Consider the following 23,391-nt stretch of genomic DNA (forward strand, 5'->3'; position numbering starts at 1 on the left):
ATCCACAGATCTGTGGAGGGTGCACTTGCTTTCACTGTCTTAGTGATGAAGATACTCAGTTACACTGGTCCTAGTAAAGACCCTGAGGGACATGACTAGTTAGTGTTGTCCATGTGGATGTTGAGTTATTGACTGTAATGAATCATTTGTTGGCTTCGCTTTCAGGTGCAGTAAAGCTTTCTGACTGGTATTTTTCATTGTGAATGAGATACACCTAAGCAGAAGCAGCTAAAATTATTGACTATGTCAAAGCAAGCCTTTAAAATGGGAAGGGCCAGTCTTTGTAAAACCAGCTGCAATAGGGATAATATTTACTGCCAGGAATGAGTATTGTTATCTGATCATTGAGGGCCATGGAGAAAGATGGGTATTGAATTAGTGCTTTTGCAACAACTGTGAGAGTGTACAGTGCATTCACAATATTCCCTCTGATATTTGTAGGCAACTTTGAGAGTGTAGCAGCTCTATTACTGTTTAATACTGAAGAGCTTAGGTATGGTGAAATAAGTCATGACTTGACACTGCCATAAGCTAAAACTTAAAGCTGTCCAAAACCTTTAGCTATGAGCTTTTAATGACACAGTTGTGAGTGCTGATGTAGTAACTGAGATGATCTAATGTCATGAATTGTCGCTCCTGTTTACTGATCTCTCGCTCCCCTGCAACTCCATTCAGACTCATCTGGTGCTACTAAAGCAGACAGAATATGCTTGTGTAAAATGAAATATGTGAAAACAGCTCATCTCACTTAGCTCTAAAGAACATAACTAAATCAGCAAAATTTCAGGTTTGTGTAGAATCAGAGGTCAGGGATATACAAATGTTAGTATCTTCTAAGTATTCATGCTGGAATGAACTAATATGTCCCTCTGAATCAATTTTTTAAAACCTGGTATTATTGGCCTTTAAGCAATTACTGTGCAAACAGTTTGCTTATTGAGGTAATTGGGAAATACCCATAGTTGTTTTTTGACACCTCTTTAATACATTCAAGGCTAGAGACCTGCTGTATTTAGCTGTCTTTTAATCCGAGTTTTGTGTTCACACACAAGTGTGTGAAATCTGCTGTTATGTCTCTAATTTTTGGAACTGAGAACCATATGGTATCTTGGTTTTGCATTTCTTAGATCTTCTTAATTGTGCCTGCATAGCAATTAGGCTTGTGCATAAATTTGAGAAAATAACACATTCATTTGTTTTTAGTGTATAAAGTGTACTGAGAATTTATTTCAGCTTTCACAATAACCATAAAAAGCATTCAGAACAGGACAATTTGGGTTACAGTTACTACATACTTAATTTGACCCTTTAAGGCTTGCTTTACTTTTTTTTGGTCTTTTGTTATGAAATGGCAAGACACAGGATGTCCAATTCATCCAGTGAAGGGGGCTAAATTATGTCTTTGTGCACTGATCCAGCAAAGCACTTGGCATTGTGCTTATATCCCATTTGAAGTCAATGGGATCACTTATGTTTTAGAAGAAGCGTGTGCTTTTAAGTGTTTTACTGAATAGGGGTGAAATTATTCTCAAAGTCAAGCATGTGCTTAAGTGCTTGGCAGAACTGAATTAGTTAATATCTATGAGTTAGCACAAGAAAAACTGAACCTTATAGCCTGCTTGTTTAGAAGATCCTTTTTCTATGTTCCCCTTGAGTTTGATGGGCTCTGAGAGAATGCCATTATGCAGTAAGTCGGATCCTGTGATGTATCTTTCAATGGAATTAAAAAGAAATTGAGATTACTTTAGTACCTCATTACTTTTAATGAGGACTCTTCCTCATTCAGACATGGCTTTATCACCAAATTTCTCTTTTCAATTTTTATGTCTTACTAACTTTTTAAAGAGATTTTACATTTCTGCCATTTTTTTTCTTTAACTCTCTGTTCTAGGTATTCTCTCTAGGTTGAGAAGTGAGCTGAATTTCTTCCTTGAGTTTCTGAGCAGTTGTCTATCTCCAATAGGCATCTCCCCTGTTGGGAGACAGGTCTCCAAATCGCTCACTCTCAATCAGCCAACATTTCTCCATTCCTATTGGCATCCTTGCTGACCCAATTTCTGTTTCTATCTATTTCTTGATCCTTTGTATATGCTAAAATTGTTGAAGGCAAAATGTTGACTACAGATTTGTGTTGCTTAGATGTGAGGGAACATGTTGTAAAGAAATAGCAATTTGTTTTCCTACCAAACTTGTAGCATGGTGTAGTTATCTGTGCTTTCTGTCATCCCAGCCAGGAGGCAGAAGACAAATGGACTGCACCCTGCTAAGAAGTTAATTATTTGATTGGACTTCCAGGACTGGCATAAAGCACCTGCTCTTGTATAAATGCTGTCCCTTAATGTCCCTGATGTTTCAGGAAATCAGACTAGCTTTGAGAGTTATGTTTGGTGATGAAGGGGAGCAAATGATATCAACTTGGACATAATGATGGATTCTGACTAAAGCCTTTTAAAAGCTGTACAGTGGTTAACAGTGACAAAGCACGCCAGAGACATCCAGGAACATAAAGTAAAAAAATTCTTATATCTAAGGACTCTAAAATCTAAACATGAATTTATTAGGTTAAAACATTCCTGATATTGTAATTCTGATGAGAGGGATAGGTCCTTTTGGGTCCCTTGGTCACAGAGCAGGTCACTAAGTAGGGAAACACCGCTGTTGGCTTCAAAGATCTTTACTTTTCCACTTAAACACCTGGATATTTATATAATAGCTGGGATAAATGGAAACTGTGATATACCATCTTTTTGTAGACTTTTCTGTGTTGAACTTAGGGTTGAATACTAACATTAATGGAAGTTTGTATTGAGTTGTGGCTACAAGCTGTGAAGTTCCAGATAATTGGGTTCTTAAACCCAGAGAAACAAATTAAACTAGGTGTTCATATTTTCTGGAATCCTTAGGAGCTTCCATGATGATTTTGTTCTCTTTAGCCAGCTCTGAGTTTCAGGCTGGTTTCTTTTATTTCTTTCTGTGCTTGCTTTGTGGGTTCAGTTTATGCTTAGACTTGGTTAACCTTCAGTTTTCGAAACAAAATGCAGGTCTTTAACTGTGTGTGTGTAAACTTTTACACATGGTTCCATGCATTATTAGGGCCCTTGTCTATCTTCAAGTGTGCTATACTCAATGATAAAGAAATGTGAGCCACTACTGTGTTTTAATATTTGATTAACAACTTGCAATTAAAATTTAAGTATATGAATATATTAAGTTGTCTGGAGTGTTCTTTTTTTTCATTGTTTTTATTAGCAAGAAGACAGGTGGAAATGAGTGCGATAAATTTAATCTAGAAACAATATAATTTCAATATAACAAGAGGGTGTTGCCTGAGTCTTTGCCAAGGTTCATGGAAGCCCTAGGTAGAACATGGTAAGTATCATGATTTAGTTCTAAATGTTGTGTGTTTGATTCCTAAAAATATATTCTTCTTATAAGTAGTGTCCAGTGGAGTACATTAGCATATAAAGAAATGCAAGCAGTTACTTTGCAATTAAAATAATAAAATTACACAGTATTGAGGATAGTAATTATGAATGTATTTAATATGCATCCCCATGAGGCACACATCTTATGTGTAGTAAAAACTGCAGGGAACAGGAATCATGTGGTTCCCTTTCATTAGAGTTAGTAAGCTGGGAGTATTTGCCTGGAAGTTTTCAGTCAATCTGAATCGTCACTCTGTGTGTTATCAGTTCATTTTGCAGCACCAGATTTCTTTCCAGGCTTGAGTTAGGAATTGTTCTTTTCTGTTGAACTTAGAGACATTTGGAAAAGAGCTGTTATATTATTTTGTGGTAATGCAGTCAACAGCTGTAACAGTGATATACTACAGTTACCTTTTTATTGATCAAAGGCCAATCTGTAAATTAAACTGCCTAGTGTTAGGCAAAGTTTTCACAGTTTATTTAATAAATAATAATAGCCGCAGATACATTGTATTTTTAAAATCCTTTTGCTCAAAAGCACATACTTCTTTCAAGACATGAGTGGTCTTGTTGACTTCAATGGGATGTAAACACAGTGGATCCCTTGTAAGAGTTTTTAGCACCCTGCCTTTTTGGCTCTGAGGATATGAGATAAGTGGATCTGTCTGTCTCAGTGCTCTGTTTTTAACATAGCTTTAAGCAGACACATAGGGAGAAGCTGGAATGGAACACAGGTATATGGCTCTTCAGAACTGCAAGATTAATTTGCTAAGGTTTTATTAATTTTCATTGTGATTCATGAAGGGATTCTGTCCTTGGTCAACATATAAAAAAAAAAAAAAAAAGACAGAAAACCTTTTTTCCATCTGCTTAAATTATGAGTTTGTGTGCTGGGAGTGATTGGATCATGCATGTCCAAGTGGTGCTTTTGCAAAAGTTCATGAAGAATTGCAGATGGGATGGTTGACGCTTATAAGGACGAAAGGCCAAATGGTTTAAATCAGCATGATCCACTTCATTGGAGCCTGTTGAATTTACAGCAGATGAGGATTTGGTCCTTTTTAATGTGACATTAAGGTCACAGACTGAACAAGTGACAGAGGTAATAAATGATCCCAACCCTTGTTGTCACTGTGGTTGCCATATACACAGCAGAGGCAGCGTTACTTGAGACTGAAAAGGAGCCAGGCTGGGAAATGTGCAGGAAGCTTTTATTATAAACAAGTAAATTGCTGCTGACATTGGAGCTGTGATTCAGGAAGGTAAGAGGAATAGAGAGAGAGAACTGAACAAAGACTTGCGGCTCTGCTGGGACTGCACAGTGCTGAGACAGTTGTGAGGTGGTTGCTTGAAGTGAGCAAGAGAAGCAGATTTAAGAAGGAGCACATTAAAGCTGAACTTGGACTACTAACTGTGCAAATCAAATGGGTTATGCTTTAGAGTCCCTTATGATGTCTTGCTGTCTTGTGAGACAGCAGAATATTTTCAGGAAGCTGTTTGTTTTTTGGTTTGTGGTTGTTTTTGTGTTTTTGGATGTGGTGGGGGGAGGCAGCACTGATAGAGATGCTTTGAATGCCTTTGGGAGTAGTAGCCAATATTGGTGCTTTGCTTCACTCTGCCAACAATTTTTATGCACTGAACAGCACAGAGCTAGGGCTGTGTTATTCTGAGTATTTTCCTCGTGAGAATACCAAATGTCTTCTGCAGTGGTGATCTGTTCCACTCAAATTCCAGAGCAAATAGCTGGCAAGAATTCTCTTCCTCTTTTTATGTCCTGGGCTGAGGCAAATGCTAGATTTGCTGTTTTTCAATGTTCCCTAGTAGGCATCTTACACCTATTTTTCATGCATGAAAGAAAAAAATACCCTTGATTGTCTCTAGGTTGCTTTTCCCTTTTAGTTAAAACAAAGCACAGCCAAAAGCTAAATTGCTGTCTATATATGAACACATCATGTGTTTGACTAAATACTATTATTTACTGTGAAGTCCAAATATAATTATTTTCCTTAAAATGCTGTTTGAACATGCTTTTCTGCCATCTCTAAGCACTGTAAAAACACAATTGTGGGCATTAAGAACGGGGATAAGAGGAGAGAAAAATATGAGGGAGGAAGGATGGTATCCTATTGAATCCTTCCCAGTGCCCAGGCTGCTATTTCTGTGTCCACCCAAGATGTCTCAAAATTAGTCCATTTCTCTTTGTCCCTTCGTGGTATAACTTCCATGTGTACTCAGAGATCTGTGTAAGTCCACTTCACTTGTTAAAAGTGAATAATTCATTGTATGTAAGCGTATTTGGGGAAGATAACTGGGGAAATTGATGCCATGGCATTTGAATCACAAAGCAAGCTCATGCTCTTTGATGCTTGCATTTCCAGGTTATTACTTATAATTATGACTGTTTTTAATTAAACTGTTAAATATTGTGAATATCAGATCTGTAAGAAATGCAATGTACACTTCTCCAGAATCCAGATGAGTGACAGAGGTGAGAGAGGGATGGTTTCTTCTCTGTTGGAAAAGCAACACAACACATCAAAACATGAATGGGACTGCTTCTTCACTGTGCTATAGTCCTTACCCCATTTCTGACCTTTCCTATGTCTGATTGTTGAATGGGTGGAAGTTGATCTTCACACAATCAGTTTTTTGCTAGTAGCTTATCCCACCTCTTACTGAAGAGCAACTGGCTGCTGGGTGTATGTCAAAACTAAGAATAAGATTGGTTCTCTTATGTTATTTTGTATATTATACTGAAGTTCTTTGAGATAACCTTTGCTGTGATACAGAGACATTTGAAATAGGGCATAGCTCAAATTTCAGAGAGCTGTGGCCTCTAGGTTTCTAAAGATCAGTTACCGTGGTTCTCCTTTATTACAGCCACAGTTCACATGGTAGAAGTGGGATAAATTTACATACCCAGTGATAATAAATGATAGAATGAGTTGTGTGTGACTTGTCTTATGTTTTCCTTCTGGCTAACTTAAAGTCAAAAGGGGATATATAGATGACTTACCTACAGTTGCTGTCTTTGAATGATTATTGCACTTATAATTTAATCACAACACTGGGAATAGTAGTTATAGGTATATGAAATCACTGTCTTCAACTGGTACAAGACTTGTCAAAATGGGAGATGGACTTTTGATGTACTTGTGTAGCTTCAGACTTCTTTATTGCAAATTTATCTGCTTGTTTCCTCTCTCATTTCCTGAAAGCACAGGAGGATTTGAAAATAAAGGTAGGCCTGAGCTGCAGAATGCAGGAAACTGAAAGAAATCTCATCACTTGCCTTAGGGTAACACAGTGTTTGGATTCTGTGTTCTTGGTTTTGGTTTTTTTTTTAGTGTTTTTGTTTTGTTTTCCAAATATATAAAAGCTGTTCCTAGATATATAAAAGCTTTTTTTGCCCAATTAGTTTTTCAGTGCAGAGGGGAATAAGAATGGAGCTGTACATGTAGACATAGATAATTTTTAAAGGTCTGGTGCCCTGTGTTAGGTGCTCTTCATTTGTTTATAAAAACTGTTTAGAAAAACTAACCTCCAAGCAGGTGTGGACGTGGTAGGAGTTTGCAAAATGTCACTGTGAGAATGATCGCTGTGGCTGCTGTTCCACAGACTGCACTCTGTAGCTCTGTAGCACGCTGCAAGGATTACATGCACAAGGAAGGAAAAGAGAAGAATGTTATTCACAAAAGCAAGTGGAGCTGTTGTGTATTAGAAGGAATTTCACTCATTTAATTTGCAAACCCAGATTTTTTTAGGATCACAATCCCCCCCTTTCCTTAATAGTGCCTTTGAATTTGCAACCCTTCCTCCCTTCCCAGCTAATGCCTTCTATTGTTCAGGCATTTGGCTTTGCTGGTGTTTTCAGTAAGATCCTATTAATTGGGTTACATTGTCCTTGGTAACTGCTAAAGCCCTGAGTATTTATGTGGTGTTTATTTGTTTGTTTTTGTTTTAAATGTAAACTGATTTTTAATGGCTTTTTTAGACTCCTACATTGTGCTCATGGACAGGCTTGATCACACACAGTGACCTCTGGGAGCTGTGCAGGTCAAGTCACAAATGTACTAGAGAGAAAAATAATATTAGAACTTTATTGAAGGCAGTAATGCTTAAATGCTGAGGACAATACAGTGATGGAATCCAAATGATGGGAGCTTAACAATTTAGGTGGTAGCCACAGGCTATAATGTTACCCATGGACTAAGGGACTGCTCCTTACAAGTGTATCTGCTGTGTCAGGACTTCTGTTGACACACCGACATTTAAAAACATTCATTTTCATGTAGTTTTGTGGGTATTTGTAGTATCCTGGGGCAAATTTAATTTCTGTGTAAGGCTGGACCCAGCTGGTCTATAGAGATTGTGTCTGTGAGGTAGTCCTTGCCTCCTGCTGCGTGGTGAGGGATGGAGGCAGGATTTTCGCAGTGTATGGTGCACATCTTAGTCCTGTGTGTTCTTTTTTATTGAACAGTTCCCAGTTCTAAGCAATAAAGAAAATGTATCATTATCCTTAAACTACCTGAGTGAAGCCTAAAAATCTTCCAGATGCTTACTGATATTCTGCTCTGATTTAAGGTTTGAGGTGTTTCAGCTTTGTGTAATGCCATCTCCCAGTTTAAACTTTGATAGCTAATTCAGTTTTGTTTCTTGTTTGGAAGATGTTGTTTAATATTTCCAGGAATTCCGCATCTTTAAGGAGAATCTCTTTAGGAAAGCTTTGTTTAGAAAGCATTGAGAGGTAGTAGCAGGTTTGGTTTATTTATGAAGGGAATGTTTGCATTCTCCTACACACTGCAGTGTTGAATAAACATATATTGTCTTTTGGTGTGTACTTGTAATTATGATAATGGTAACATTCACAAATAATTTCAATTTTTAAATTTTGCCTCAAAGGCAATTAGAAATGTAAAAGGCACAGACTTGCTTTTTCATATATGCAGTTATTGAGAAAGTAGATCCATGGCTCCATCTGCTGGGGTTCAAAACCAGAAGCACAAGGAATTGCTTTTTATTGAAAGCACTGAGTTCTGGCATACTTGTGAGAGTAACTGCTGGGCAGAAGCTGAAATAAAAAGTACCGCATTTTATTTTTCAGCTGGTGAATTGATGGAGTGTATTTCTCTGGAGATACTGGTGTAATGTTTTGACAATTTTGCCCGTCTTAAAACTTGTGGTTTTTTTCCCCGCAGTTACATTCACTGTCTGAGAGTTGAGCAATTTGTCTCATTTGACAAGAGGCATATAGAATACAGAGCTGCCTGTATAATTTTACCCTATGTGTTTTTTATAGTCAGACAACTTCTGTAGGCTAGATAAAGACCTGATATTACAACATTAGCTGGATGGTTCCTCCAGAGATCTCCCATGGGGAAAGAATAAGGCCAAAATATAAAAAACTTCTTGGTCTTCTCTGGCAATTAAATATGTGACATTAAGATATTTTTGAGATTAATTTGCATTTTGCAATGTCTTGGTGCAGACCAGCATTTCCATCTGATTAACTTGTCAAATTTCTGTTAAGAGGGGAAATATTTTGCTCACACTTGGTTTCTCATTTCTATTGGTCTGAGAAAAGGAGCTCAGAAACTCTGAGCTGTAGCTTAGCTCATGAGGGAGAGAAGATTCCGAAATAATCCACTATTATTCTGCCTGCAATTGTTTTCAAAGCAGCTTTGTCATTTTCTGTCATTATATGAAAATCTGTCTTGTGTAATGCCTGCTGCAAGAATATGCATCAAAAATCCATTCCATAGGAAAGCAAAAATTGTCTGTCTTGTTCAGCACTGAGTAAACACTTCAGTTTCAGTAGAAACTGGACTTTGGAACTTGAAAGCATTACAAAGTAATGGCTGTGTATTTGATCAAGATTCAAACCTCCATACAGAATAGTGTGCCTGTTTTCTTGAGTATTCTCATTATGTGCTAGGATATTTTGTCCTAAACAAGGAGCCTAAACAAAGGTGTCTTTCTCTGCTCTTTTCTTTTGCCTCTGTTGAAGGTTTTAAGAATGATGCCCGTAAGGACAAGGATTTTAGATAAATAAAACTAATGGTTTTGCAGAGAAGATGTAGCTGGAGTGAATTTCACTCTGTAAGGGTTACTACTGTAAAGTTGCAAGTTCAAACACTCATGTTAAATGTGGAGTCTGAAAGGAAACACCTCCTATGTTAATCATAACAGGACATATATGGCAGTTTATAACTCCTCTGCTGTAAACAAAAAATTAATGGAAGATCAGACTTGATTAGTGCTGCTTCAGTAGTATCTGAAAGTATTGCTATCTTGAAATACTTGTTTTTTTTCCTTGTGTTGCAAGTAGAAAAGTTGTCATTTTAACTTAATGCTAAACTTTGGCAGGTTAACAGTGCAAAATGTGTGTGTATGTAAATTGTATATGATTCTATTAAGTAATGAATAATTAAAATATTACTAGAACATTCACAGCATTCAAACAGTGTATGCACATAGGCATGCAAATATACAGTTATATTTGCACAATAGTGTGTTTTTAAAGAAATATTATCTGAGAGCTATTGTAGACCTAGAAAGAACAGTGTATTGTACTTCCTATTTCTGCTGCTTAGACAATTAGAGGAATGCTGACACTTTATTTGTATTCTTCCTTCAAGAGACAGGAAAGGAGGAATCAACTGAATAAATGCTGTTTTGTTATCTGCTGTTAGAGGCAATGTATTCTATTAAAATTTATTACCACCTGGAAGGCCAAGGCTATGTTTATTCAGGGTCAGTCCTTAGGAATAATCTCTTATTATTTCGACACAGTCTTTGTATTCACAGTGCAAGTTGCAGACTGTGCTTGTTGCTCAGTTTTCTGCTTCCTTCTGCTCTCAGCTTGGAAAATTTTCTAGTTATAAACTAGGATGGCTTGTTCTTCAGTGAAGTGTCAATTTAAGCTGTGGGCAGGAGAGAGAAAAGCAGCAGCAAATGTTTCATACACCCACAAAATGCCTACAGGGGTTTAAGGTATTTTAAAATACATTTTTAATCTACTGATATTGTAAAACTGCATTCTAAAGTGGTTTTTTTTTCAACAATTAAGATCTCTCCCTAAAATAGAGGAAAGAGTCCTCACAATCTCTAAAAATCTTGTCTGTGCTTATATGTACCAGTAAGCCTGCAGGTAGAGATTCATTACAGCAAAGAAATCCCAACACAGTTATGGTCTTGAAGTGGTTAAAGAAGCCAGAGAAGCTTGAAGGGGGCAGAGTTGTGGACAGGTGAACAAGCTGGGTTAACGCCAGCTAAATGCAAACTTTCCCACCTGTCAGTGAAATGGAACAGCTGGCTGTGCTTCTGTTCACTGGTGAAACTAAAGTTTTTCTGGTAAAGTTTTTCTATTTTTTTCTGAATTCTATTGAGTTGTCAGTCACAGAACCTGGGCGTTGTCTAGGTCAGGCTTTAGCTTGCCATCAGAGATCACCAGTGACTTCTTGCAATTAGTGACTATTCCCAAGCTGGTTTTTTCATCCTGAACAGCAAAATTGCTTATTGATTCCTGGTGCTTGTGAATAGTGTGGCTGTTTGGCACTGCATGTTCAGAGTCGAATTGTACTAGCATTTAAAAAAGATGTTAACAGCAGAAAAGTGCTGGTCAGTCTCTAGTCAGAAACAGTCTTTGTTTGAACTTGTTACCCTTTCTTTCACAGTTACAAAACATATATGTAGTTTTAGTACTACTTAAATATTTTCTGTTTCCATTTATGTATATTTGTATACACTGCCTAAATAGATACATTGCTCACAGGTACTTGCTGAGCCACATAACACATATTAAATTGCTCATTAGACGTATTACTTTGTTTTTGCAATTTGGCATACAAACATTGTGTAGACAGCTGACTTGGGGTTTATTTTCATGTGCTGAATACTAATAGCTCAGGAAGTTACATAGGGGCATAATTCCTACAGCCTCTCATGTTCCTGTGATGAGATATTAAATGTTTTTATTGCTATCTCTCTGTGGTCCTGTCTTTCACAGTGGTAATTTATTATAATGAGAACAAAAAGGAGATAGAACTGGTATATATTCCAGAGATTAATATTCTTCCAGTACATCTATGGTGCTGATCAAAATAAGTTTTGCTTAAATATTTATAAAAAAAGGCCAAGTGTCTGTTCATGGAAGTACTTCTCCCTAATTTCAAAAACCATGAAAAATTAGCTAATTATAAGCAAATAGGCTGTGAGAGAATTCCAAAGAAGTGTTCAGAAGAAACATGACAGTTCAAATCTAGAAACATGATCCCATATTTTGACAGTAAATTCTTTGAACTTACAGTTCTTTAGAAAGAATTTTTGGTGTTGCATATTTTGGCTGGACTGCAATGCCATCATTTTCTGTACTCCAAAGTGATACAGCCTTTAACAGAAGCACATAAAGTAATTGAAATCCAACTGGAAGTTCTGTGAAGATTGAGAAATTTAGATCATCTTCTTTCATGCAAAAATCTGAGTATTTGGAAATTCAAAATAATTACTTTTTCTACTCAGATCATGAAAAATCAATTGTCTTCTAAGAGTGCTTACACTTTATAAGAACTTAAAAACAAGGATGTTTGGGTGATATATTTGTATATCTCTTGGCATTTAGATTTTATATCATTAGCCAGTGTAACAATATAAAATACTATATGATATTGTATATAAGATTGTATCTTTTGTTGGTAGACTGTTTTAAGTGACACGTTTGCTCAGTTTTCAGTGCTGGCTATTGAACATCACTTTGAAATGCTAGAAGCCTTCAGTAATGCAACAAATTGATGTTGACATCTCATGTATTTAGGCTGACTGACAAATCTGTTTGCGTGGTCTTTGAGGCTGAATAATTTATCTCTTTTCCCCCATCCCTTTGTTTTTCTGTCATCCCAGGTTATTGTATTGGCTGTGGAGAACCACGGACCCTTGGTGCCCTGATGGGGGACTCGGGATCCAGACGCTCGACTCTTGTATCTCGGTTGCCAATATTCAGGAGAAGTGTTAGCCGGAGACACGACTCCCTTCCTTCCTCGCCTTCTTCTGCCAATGCCATTGGTGTCCACACCTCCTCCCCATCCAGCACCAACTCCAGCTCAGGGAGCACAGGAAAGCGCCGGAGCATTTTCCGCACTCCTTCCATTAGCTTCCATAACAAGAAAGGGAACGAGCAGAAGCCTGACTCAGCAAGTCAAAATGTTAACATCTCAAATGGTGCCCAGTCTTCTCTTAGCACTTTTCACAAACTCAGCTTAGACGAGCACATAAAAAGCAGAGGAAGGCATTCAGTTGGCTTTGGCAGTTCACGTAACAAGAAGATAACAAGGTCTTTGACAGAAGATTTTGAAAAGGGAAAGGAGCCCTCAGCTAATAAGAATGTCTTTATCAATTGCATAAGCTCTGGGAAGAATGAGGGTGATGATTCGGGTTTTGCAGAAGAGCGGAGCCGATACTCTGTCAAACAGTCCACACGGAAACTCCTCACTAAGTCTTTTTCATCACACTACAAATTTTCCAAACCAGTTCCAGAGAGTCAGTCGGTTTCCTCTGTGCAGCAGCCCAGGTGCTTGCTGGAAGTTAAATCCTACGTGGAGAGCGAGCCTGTGATGGCCAGGTCATCTCCTCCGTGCTCGGCTGAGACGACGGAGTGCATGGGCAGCTCCCTGCAGTCCCCGCTGCTCTCAGCTGACCTCACGGCCGCCCAGACCCCCTCGGACTTCATTGCTCTCACTGAGGACTCTGTGTCAGAGGCTGATGCCCTGCCCAGCAGTGGGCCTGGGGTGCCGCTTGCGGAGGATTTTGGCCACGATGTCTCTGCCCCTCAGGTCTTCTTTAATCCTGCTGCTGCTCCTGCAAGGGAGAGAGATACTGTGCAAAGTGCTGGCCATTCTGCTGGTGTGTCTCCTGTGAGTCACGCAAGCTCGTGCAGTGTGGAGCCCAGTACCTTGTTCAAAACCTCAGTTGCTAATCAAACAAAAGTACTGTTGCAAGCCAATGGACTGCACGTTAATGATGCCAGGCACATAGAAAAAAGTAACTCAGAAAATGCACGTTTAGAAACGGTGGCGTTAGAGTGTAGAGAGGAACCAGTGACACTCTCTCCAAAGGCACGGGGGTTGAGTGGCAGCAGAGATGAAAGCACTCCATCCAAGCACATGAGAAACACAATTCCTGTAGTGGAGTCTAACACTGTTCCGTGTTCTGAACCTCAGTCCTTTAAAATGCAACAGGGTTATGAATCAAACCATTCTAAAGGTATGTTTCATGGTCTTTTTGAGTTTGTTTGGGTGGGCTAGCCTCATTTCTTCTATAAGGATTGTTTTGTCATAGAATGTTTTCTAGAATGGCAAGTGTTGACTATGAAGTTCAGAAAGTACACATTGTGTCCTCCTCCAGAACTGTAGGAATTAAAGGCAAAGTCTGTGATTTCTTTGAGTTTGTGTTTTAGAGTTTGCAAACACTCATAACTGCTGTTTGTCTGTGCTTTGCTTAATAGAAAATGAATTAAGAATGCAAGTACTGATTCCCAGCTTGTGTTAGAGGCTGAAGCTGTGATTCCTTGAGACATGGCTATTTTGGACTTGAGCCTTGGGATTCCATAATTTGGGATGAAAACGTCAGCAGAGAAACAAATGTTCTTGTAGTCTGATTATGGGAAATAATACAGTTTATTTTATATTGATCTGGGTTTAGAATTTTATAGAGTCTTGCTTTCTCTATTCAACTGATGTTATAGAGTGACTCAAAGTGGATATTTTGTCAAAGTATGAAATACCCTGTTTCTGCTTCCATCTGAAATAAGTGTCCAAGTTCTCATTTTGTCATCTGTCAAACTGAGGGAGTCAATTACCATTTAAATTTCACACTGAGTCTTTAGTTTATGCAGAGTAATTTGGAAATACTAACAAGATTAAGTGGAAAGACTGTGCCTAGAAATCCCAGTCTATAGAGATACAGATAAATAAGGCACCAGGCCCTTGAGTGAAGGACACCTGTCAGAAGTCATTTATCTCTGACAGTTGATTTTTCTTGAGCCAGCTTAATGGCTTGTGCTTTCTTGCTTAATCCTGAGACTCTATGTGGTGGGCCAAAGTTTGAGAGTTAACAAGACAGCATTTGTAGTGATTGTATTAGAAGATGAATGATGGTAAGTATAAACTCATATAAATTCACACCCATAATTTTGCTTGGGTGTTTATCTAGGCATGTGGATTATAAGCAATCAGAAGCAATCTTGATTTTTGAATTATTAGTCACCTTCTAGGCTTAGTTGGATATCTTGTCCATAAATGGCAATAGAAAGTCATATTATTCCACTGAATTAGCTTTCACCAGAGGGCTCCACTTTCACTCAGAACCTCAGTCCCTTTGGGGAAACAATATTCCCATTTATCTATATTACTGGTCCTGAGCACCCAGTTTGTCTTCCTTGCCACATTGTCCCACCTGTAAGTAGCTCTTATTTCAAAATCTGTCTTGCAAGAGTATTCTGCAGAGCACTAAGTGAGCAGCTTGGAGGGGTGTTTAGAAATACCCCCTGCATTTCAAACTCATGCATTGGCAATTTGATATTTAGTCTGTATTTCAGTAAAGCAGCTAAAGGGAGTTGAAATTGAGATTTAGATGTTTTTGTAAATTGGATTCATGTTCACAGAAACACTAGAGCTAATATTGCACTATATAAAAGTTGTTGATTAATTGTTCTATTCTTCTAGTGCTGTTCAAAATACTTTTTTTCCCTGGTGTTGTGAAGAATGTATTTCCAATTAGCAAGTCCCCAAGTGTACAAAGAAACCAGTGAAAATAAGACAAAATCCTGCCATATGAAATGAGCCAAATACAGGAAAAGCTTACATGGCCATCAGTAAGATATGGTTATAAGCAGTTACACCTGTTGCAAACAGACTGGTGTGAACATTTGGTTTTCTAAAACAGTATTTAAATCTAGATATGAATAAAAAAAAACTTCTGTGCGTTTTCTTTGGTAATAGATATTTTCTGTACCTGGTCTCATAGCTGATATCATTATAGATAGCGTTGTAAATGTGACATTAATGTATGAGCAGGTTTGATGTGTCATGTATTTCTTAGTATACCTTTATGTATTTTTATGTGATATGGATTTTTTTGAGAACCTTAAGGGAAAATGTGTCTTCTCTTGCAAAATGTAAAAGAAGGTAAGATTTTTTGTATATGTGACATTTATTATGCTACTACTCTTTTATCTGTCTCTATCTCTAAATTTGCCCTAGCATGTCAAACTGTACTTTTTTTCCTTTTTTTCTGATGTGTTACTGTTTTAACTGGACTGGGATTTTGCCCACTGACTGCAGGCTGATGGAGGGTGCAGGTGTAAGTCTAAATTAACAATACTGAACAGAAATGGAAACCTGTCTAAAGTGCATCCTTGTCTTATGCAGGGGTAACAAAGTTGTCACCTGGTCCTTCACGAGCTGGATTTACTTGACCTTGGGGCCTAGGCAAGGTTGGGTTTTGTCACCACTGGGCAAGTGATAATTTCTCTGGTAGATTTTACTATGATGAAGGGAGAAAGAAAAGGATAGAGCAAAGACTCTTTCTGGACTCTATGAGGAGCCCTGGACTGGGCTGTGATGTGCTGAGCATGCCTGTCATTGGGGCTGAACTGGGGGCCCAGGTGGCACCTTTATCTAGGTAAGCATGGTCTGCTTTCCACAGAACATTTCTCATGTGATTTCAGTGCAATTATTTCAAGCAAACCAGTGTTCTGATGAAGAAAATTGTTGTCATCCTATTGCAAAAGTTCTCATACCCTCTTGGTGATTTTTCATGGGCAGCTCTTCACGGCACTGACTCTCTTTTTCTTCACAGCACAACCAACAAACTCCAACTCTCTCCAACCAGCTAACCCACTCTTTTGTAGCACTGGTCTTTTTATTGGGCACAGCTGTGGCCTGTTAAGGGCAGGCCTGTTCCTAATCTTTGGTGATTAGTACAGCTGCAACTCCTCAGGTGTGAGACTACCCTTCTGCACTGCCTTTATTTTCTTACATCCTATCCCACCACAGAAAATACTTGTAGAGAACAGTTCCCTGTAACGACTGGTATTTGCTTCTGTCTTTGTAGTTGATGTTGCCAACAGCCTCAGTCCATACCGGGAGGGCAGATTTGTTGAGAAACGCCTGAGGTCCTCTTCAGAAGGCACTGCTGGGGGAAGCCGGCTGATCATAAAACCAAAGGATGGAAATGCAGAAGAGCTTAACAGCCTAAGAAAGCAGAGAGCAAGCTCGTCTTCTTCCAAAATGAACAGCATGGTGAGTTTTATTCCCACATCCATAAGTTTGTTTTTCTCTGAGTGGTGTAGCTATAGTGAGAAGCAGTGACTTCGCATATAACAGTAATAAAGAGGGCAGGAGCTGTCTCAGCCTTCCAAAATGTGATCCAGGCTCAGCTTCAGATATTAAAAGTATTTTTTTGCAGGGTGGAGTGCTGCAAAAGGTTTGTCTACTTTCTGAAGAGTTTCTTGCTGACATATTCTAGTGATTTGCTAGTGCTTGGAGCTTTTCGTGTTTCTGTGTTTTTGTGGGAAGTTTGCATGAGAATATCAGTGAATGACATGTGATTTTTTAGAGCCAGAAAGAACGTGGTGATATTTAAAGATGCTGTTTCATGTAGGTATCTGAGGCATTATGCAGATGGAGTTATGCCCTAACATACTGGGTAACCCTGGCTCAGGCCTGTGAACCTTTTTTGGGTTGTTAGACCCAAGCTGCTAGGCAGATGTGTGTTTATTTAAATACTAGGCTACATTGATGCTATTGCACTTCCTTCTGTTTAGCTCTGTATTAATGATGGAGATGGGAAGGTGTGACAATCCAGGAACAGCAGGAGGTAGGATAAGTGTGGATGGGATTAGGTGTTAATCTGATCCCTTCTTTGTGTTTTGTTTATGAAATCTATGAGTTTTTTCCCCCACTGCTATTAGCAAGTTTGTCCTGATATTGACATGATTTGCTTATGCTTATTGGTATTACAGTCACAGACCAAGGACTTCTAAAACAAGATTAGAGAGCATGCTCATGAGGGAAGGTGAAATTATTACTGCTTTCCCCCGAATACATATGGATATTATCTTACTATCTTAAGAAAATAGAACTTTTTTAGTAAAAAGTGAGGTTTAGGAAGTAAATCAAACAAAACCAAACCTGAAAACACCCTCTGCACCCTCTCCTCCCCACAAAATCAGAAGACAAAAGAAAAACACGGAGTATTCTGGAAGCAAAAAAAGAAAAAAAAAGAAGAAATTGAATGTTCATAGTAATACGTATTTGAACAAGAAAAATGCCTCTTCAAAATACTTGTCACAATCAGTTTGTTTAACACCACAGTAGCAGATGGCTACCAGTGAGTGATGCTAATGAAGAATAAATACTAGGTAAAGAATTGATGTTACTACACAAAGTATTATAAAAAGCCTTATCTTTCTTAGATGGCTAGAGCAACATGAGTCACATGGCTGCCTGTATTCATTTTGTTCAGTTCTGGAGAGGAATGAACCACAGGCATTTAAGGGATGACAAATCCCTGGGGGAGAGCAGAGGCCCCTGTGGCAACGACAGCATTGCCGCGCAGTTCTGCTCTGAGGCACTGAGCAAGCAGCCGTGCCTGTGGATGTGGTTTTCTAGCATCACCCAGATGTCTTGTTAAGCTGAAGAAATTGTGTACCTGTGTCTTTGCCCCTGTTTGAGTCCTTTTTCTTGTTGGCAGGCAGTGTGTGCTGCTTCTGCTGAGGGACTGGGAGTGAGGAGCAGAGTCTTGCTGAAGGGGTGCGAGATTTTTCACAGGAGACAGGAAGTAAAAAATCCCAGCATCTGAGAAATTGTTCTTTATCCTGCACACCTTGGTCAGCAGTGTATTCTCGCATAATTGTCAGTTGTTGTTTCGAAGATAGACTGACCTCCTAATTACTAGGAATATGTGTCAAACCTGCAAACAAGACCGCTGCTTCCTCTAAGAGTGGCCTTAACTAACTTGTGAAGTGCTGAAAGTAATATTCTGGCTAGGACCAGTGCTGTTTGCAAATGAAATTTAGGGAACAAAAAAATATTTCCAAATAACTCTGCAAGTGTGCCTATTTCATAGTATTGTAAATAACGATGTGAAGGAAGTGCTTCAGATGGATTGGATTGCCAGCTGTGTGTTTACAGAGCTGCTGTTCTTGCAGTGGCTGATTCCTGCTACAAGAGGGCACCGTTTCACCAGAAATGGTTTTGAGCAGTGATTTCTGCAATTCAGGACGTGTGTTTGAACAGTTTCATGTTGTTAGTCTGTGCAGTATAATAGACCCTTTCCAAATGAGAAGTATTGATAGTGATGCAATTTAAAGAGATGGATATTGCTCTATGAGCTCTGGTCATTCTAATGCTTTAACAATGAACTCACGAGTTAACAAATTTAAATCTTTTCATATAACATACAGACTAGTTAACTATGCTTCAGAAGGTTGGTAGAAATTATACTTTGCCTGCTGTTTATACCTAGGTGGTTCTTCTTTTCCGATGTATAAGAGAGACAAAAGAAAAGGAAAATGTGAATTAGTACAGGCAAAAGACCTGAATGGTCTGAAATATGCAGTCCTGCCAGACCAATGAAAAGAATGTCAACCTGGATAGTTGGCAAAATGAGAATTAGATTTACCACATTAAAAAAAAAGATCACACCACCAAATCACTCCAAGCAAATTCTTTAAAAGGCTTAGGAGACAGAACAGCAGGGGAAAACCCAAACTTAATGTGTAACAGAACTTGGAGCTAGGAGAAAGTGAGATGTGTGTGAGCAACAGAACTATCCATCACTTGTCATAGTAGTAGCTAATATGGGAAGGTGAGTATCTTGAATATCACATTTATCAGCACAGAGAAAAGATACTAAAATTTTTTCTATGTATGATAGAGATTTTTGAATGCTAGCAAATTCAAGTCATTGAGACTGGACAGTCATGAAGGATGATATGAATGGCAGTTACTGTGAATTACTCCAGATTCAAAGAAAAACTTGAGAGAATGGAGCACCTAGATCACACTGCCCAATTTCAAAGCATGAGCTGCACTGTGCTGTATGCATACATGTGTTTTCACTCTGTGCATGTGCAGTGGATCAAGACTGCCTGCTTACATTTGGCCCTTGCAAATCTGCTCTTTTGCCCCTCTGCTGTTCTTTACAAGGAAAGTAGTTATTTGTCTTTACAGCTGCTCCCTTTGCCATGCCTGTCTATCAGCATATGTACTACTTAACTAAAAACCCCTTATTTCTCAACTTCTTGTCTCAGTGGGTGAACACTGCAGGACTGTGTTTCTCTGGGCACTCTTCAGCACAGTTTTCTCTTCAGTTTCTTGTACTAGAATCTTCTCTGTTTCCTGTTTCTTGCTTCTTAAATTCAGCTTCAACTTTTCACCTTTGCAGGTAAAAACTTTTGTGCTTGCCTTCAGTGCAGCATCATCAGCTTCCTTTGCCTGGAGCAAAGCAGCCTTGCTGACTTGTGCCAGCCCAATTAGAGCAGCACAACTTATTTTTCTGCATTGTTGCTTTGGCTGTGCCATTTCTTTCTTTGCATCTTTCCTGTGGTTTCTATATATTAGATATGAAACCAGGTACTTTTGATGCCTAAGGTCATCCCTGACTTGCTCCTCTCAGCTTTAACAGTGGCCCTTTTGCCAAGCTGTCAAATGGTTGTATTTGTGTTTTTTCCCATGCTGCCTATCATGCACTTGGGTAACTGCAGTTACCTCAAAATTTGCTTAATTTCCTTTCTAAATTTTCAGTTTAATTTTTTGCCTTGCCCAAAGATAATTTTTCAACCTGCATGCTGGTACTATATTTCTAAGGTTTTTACTGAGCTTTTTTTTTGCTTATCCATCCAGTGCTGATGCTAAGCCAAAATCCCCATTTTCTCACGCTTATTCCATGCTACTTAAGTGGGGATGCTCCAAGTACTGTGAATCTCAGTAAATGTACCTACAACATAAATTAGGAACAATGAATGCAAAACCCAGTGTCAGAAAACAAGGCACTGTTTCATGGGCAGGAATTCAATTTGATACTGGAATTAATTGAGTATGTTAGTTAAACATTAAATTTAAAAAAATTAATAATTCACTAATTTAGTATAGAGGGAGCCATCTGACATTTTGGGAATATTGAATAAAGGTAAGTGATTGACACAGAAATATGCTTGCAAAAGAGAGATTAACTGCAAATATTTGAGACTCCTAGTGTGTCTGGAGAGAGCAGAAGGCCAAAGCAGATGTCACTAATGAAAGTGTGTTATGGCCAGAACATGTGTGGTAATTATTAAGGTAGCAGCTGGGGTCTAAATTGTGGCTGGTATCCTGGATATTGTGTGTGGGTAACTCCACCTCAGTTGTTACCCACGTGATTTGGAGTGGCTTACTAGTTTTAATAGTAAGGCTTTTAGTATACTTCAGAAATGGTACTTAAAATGATGGAACTGTTATCCAAACCACTCTATTCAAATCTCTTCCTGTATTTGGTGTTGTGCCTTATCAGGCCATACCCAAATCTCGTGAAAGTGTGCTTATTGCTTCTCACAGATAACTTTATTTTTAATGTTACCTGAGCACCCTGATTTATTATCAAGCACCATTTTTAATCCAGTTGCTACATCATGACAGAAACAGCAGGATGCTGTGCCCCCGTGGACTTCAGTGAATGTACATAAGGGCTAAGATGCTTTTCATGTTCCCCTTGCTTATGCTGAGTTGTATCATATTTTGCTGATGTGTGATTAAGCAGAGTATGAATCAGAGTAGGCTGGCTGCTAGTCTAGAGAGAATTTAAGTAACTTTCATGTTTGCTTGAGGTTATTTTAACCTTGACCTTCTGGAAGCTGTGATTTTTGTGCAATGTGTGGCTAATGCATGAGGTGGAAGCTGCTATTGAAAATCCTGGAGTTGAATGAGTTTCAGAGAGTGACCAATGAGTAGATTTGAAAGTGAAGTTCAATGTGGCTGTTTTTGTCACCCATACATGTAACCTGTAAAGACCTGAGAAAACCTTGTGGGGTATGCTCTCCTTTTACAGACTAGTGCTCATTATTAATGCCTTAGCACCCTGCCCCAGAAAGGCAGTGAATGAAATGTTGGAGGGAGGATTTGGGTGCTCAGGGCTTCAGTTTAGGTTGGAAAAAACCCTCAAACAAAACAACCTTTTCAGATATGCCAAGGCTGTTAGAAAAATGTGAACTAGTTAAGCAAGATGCACACAATTCTTTATTGTCTTCTGCACAACCTTTTTTACAACTAGCAATGTTATGTGTGCTTGGAATAGCTACAACCTGCTTTAACTTGCTATAAGTGTGTATTATCTCTGCTATCTGTGGTGTTCATAAAAGCTTTGTCATAATGAAAATAGATGTGCTGTTCTTTTTCTGTCACTGAATTATGGTATTTCTGCTTAATTCAAATTCATCTCTGCTCTGCTGAGCTTCTCAAGGGAGATTATTTAGGAACATCAATTGTTACTGGGCTGTTCAAGCAAACCCTGTAAGGCAGTGGTTCCCCCTTCATGAGAAGTGGACTTGACAGCATTAATTTATAACTAGATTGATACTAAAGTAACAAAATTTTCCCTTTTGCAATGAATGTGGCATTTTGCTCTTTTCTGAAAAGAAACTGTGGAAGCCACTTAAAGCAAGAACTGTCAGGACTACTTTGGTTGAACACTGCTATCCAGATAGAAGTAAATTGCTGACTATAGGTGCTTAGTAATTTGAGCCTTATATTTCTGATTTAGTATGGAGAAAGTGCCTTTCACATACTAATAGGATGAAAAAAATGGAAATGGCAAATAGGGATTTAAGCATTTTGGCTGTGATTTTTAGGTCAACTCAACTAGAAGCTTCTTGGGTAACTACCCCGTGGGAAATTAATGTCTGTAGTGTAATGTGTGTTTCTTAACAAATGAAGGGCTTGTGAAAATCAGATTGCGGTTGTTAAACACTTTGAATTAATTTTTGAGATCAAGTAACTAACAGAAATTAATTTAGATGTGACTTAATGCTTATGCTGTGAAGTTCTATGCTCTTCTTTAGGGACGTAATCACAGCCCAGAAAAGGGTGAACTGTTAATCTAACATTGGAGCAATTATTTAAATTGAATTGAGTTATATTTATACAGGTAGAAGGTAGAGCTATTAGCAGTTTTAAATCCCAGAATCATCATGGCAGTGGGTGGATGCATTTGATTTGTAGCAAAAATAGAACAGAATTAGTTTTTTCTGTGGTTTTATGGGTTAACTGCAGTGGGTGAAACTGCACCCCTCAGCCACTGGCTTACTCCCTCTGGCAGCATGAGGAGGAGAAGTGGAAGGGTAAAAGTGTGAGAACTTTTGCCTGAGATAAGGACAGTTTAACAGGGAAGGGAAAAGCTGCAAACCCAAAGCACTTCATTCAGTAGTTCCCAGGGGTGGACAGGTATCCCTCCATCCATCCCTGGGAAGCAGGGCTCTGTGGGCTCTGTCACACCTCATGGGTGCTGTGGAGGATAAATGCCATGAGTGCAAGCATTCCCCCTTCCTTCTTGCTTGCCAGCCTGAACTGCTGAGCACAGCATCATATGGCAGGATCCCTTTGGTTGAGTGGGCTCAGCTGTACTACCTGTGCCCCCTCCAAATTCACTCCCAGACTCTTCATTGGCGGGGCATGTGAGGAGCAGAAAAGGCCTTGACAACTGTGCAAGCCCTGCTTGGCAATAGCTAAATCACATCTTGCTGTGTTGATAATACTGATTTGGTCACCACAAATCCACAACACAGCACCATAAAAGCAAGCGGATATGAAAAAATGTAACTCTTTCCCATCCAAACCCAGTACGAATTGGGTATCTGGTATTTTTTTCTGAAGACTTGTAGGAGTACTTACTCTAAGTGTTGTTTGAACTAATTTACAGGACACTGAACTTCTTAAAC

The 23,391-nt window shown here is 38.7% G+C and overlaps 1 protein-coding gene across 6 annotated transcripts in view; it reads left to right on the top strand.

Moving 5' to 3' along the window:
- Positions 1-23,391, top strand: part of CCSER1 (coiled-coil serine rich protein 1) — a 609,788-nt gene that overhangs the window by 58,907 nt on the left and 527,490 nt on the right. For all 6 annotated transcript variants that reach the window (XM_074540916.1, XM_074540917.1, XM_074540919.1 and 3 more), the window contains exons 2-3: positions 12,324-13,682; positions 16,533-16,720. In XM_074540916.1, the coding sequence (XP_074397017.1) occupies positions 12,368-13,682; positions 16,533-16,720 (1,503 nt within the window). In that variant the 5' untranslated portion in view covers positions 12,324-12,367. The remainder of the gene's footprint in view (positions 1-12,323; positions 13,683-16,532; positions 16,721-23,391) is intronic.

This window comes from Zonotrichia albicollis, chromosome 5 (genome assembly GCF_047830755.1).
Source record: "Zonotrichia albicollis isolate bZonAlb1 chromosome 5, bZonAlb1.hap1, whole genome shotgun sequence".
NCBI lineage: Eukaryota > Metazoa > Chordata > Aves > Passeriformes > Passerellidae > Zonotrichia > Zonotrichia albicollis.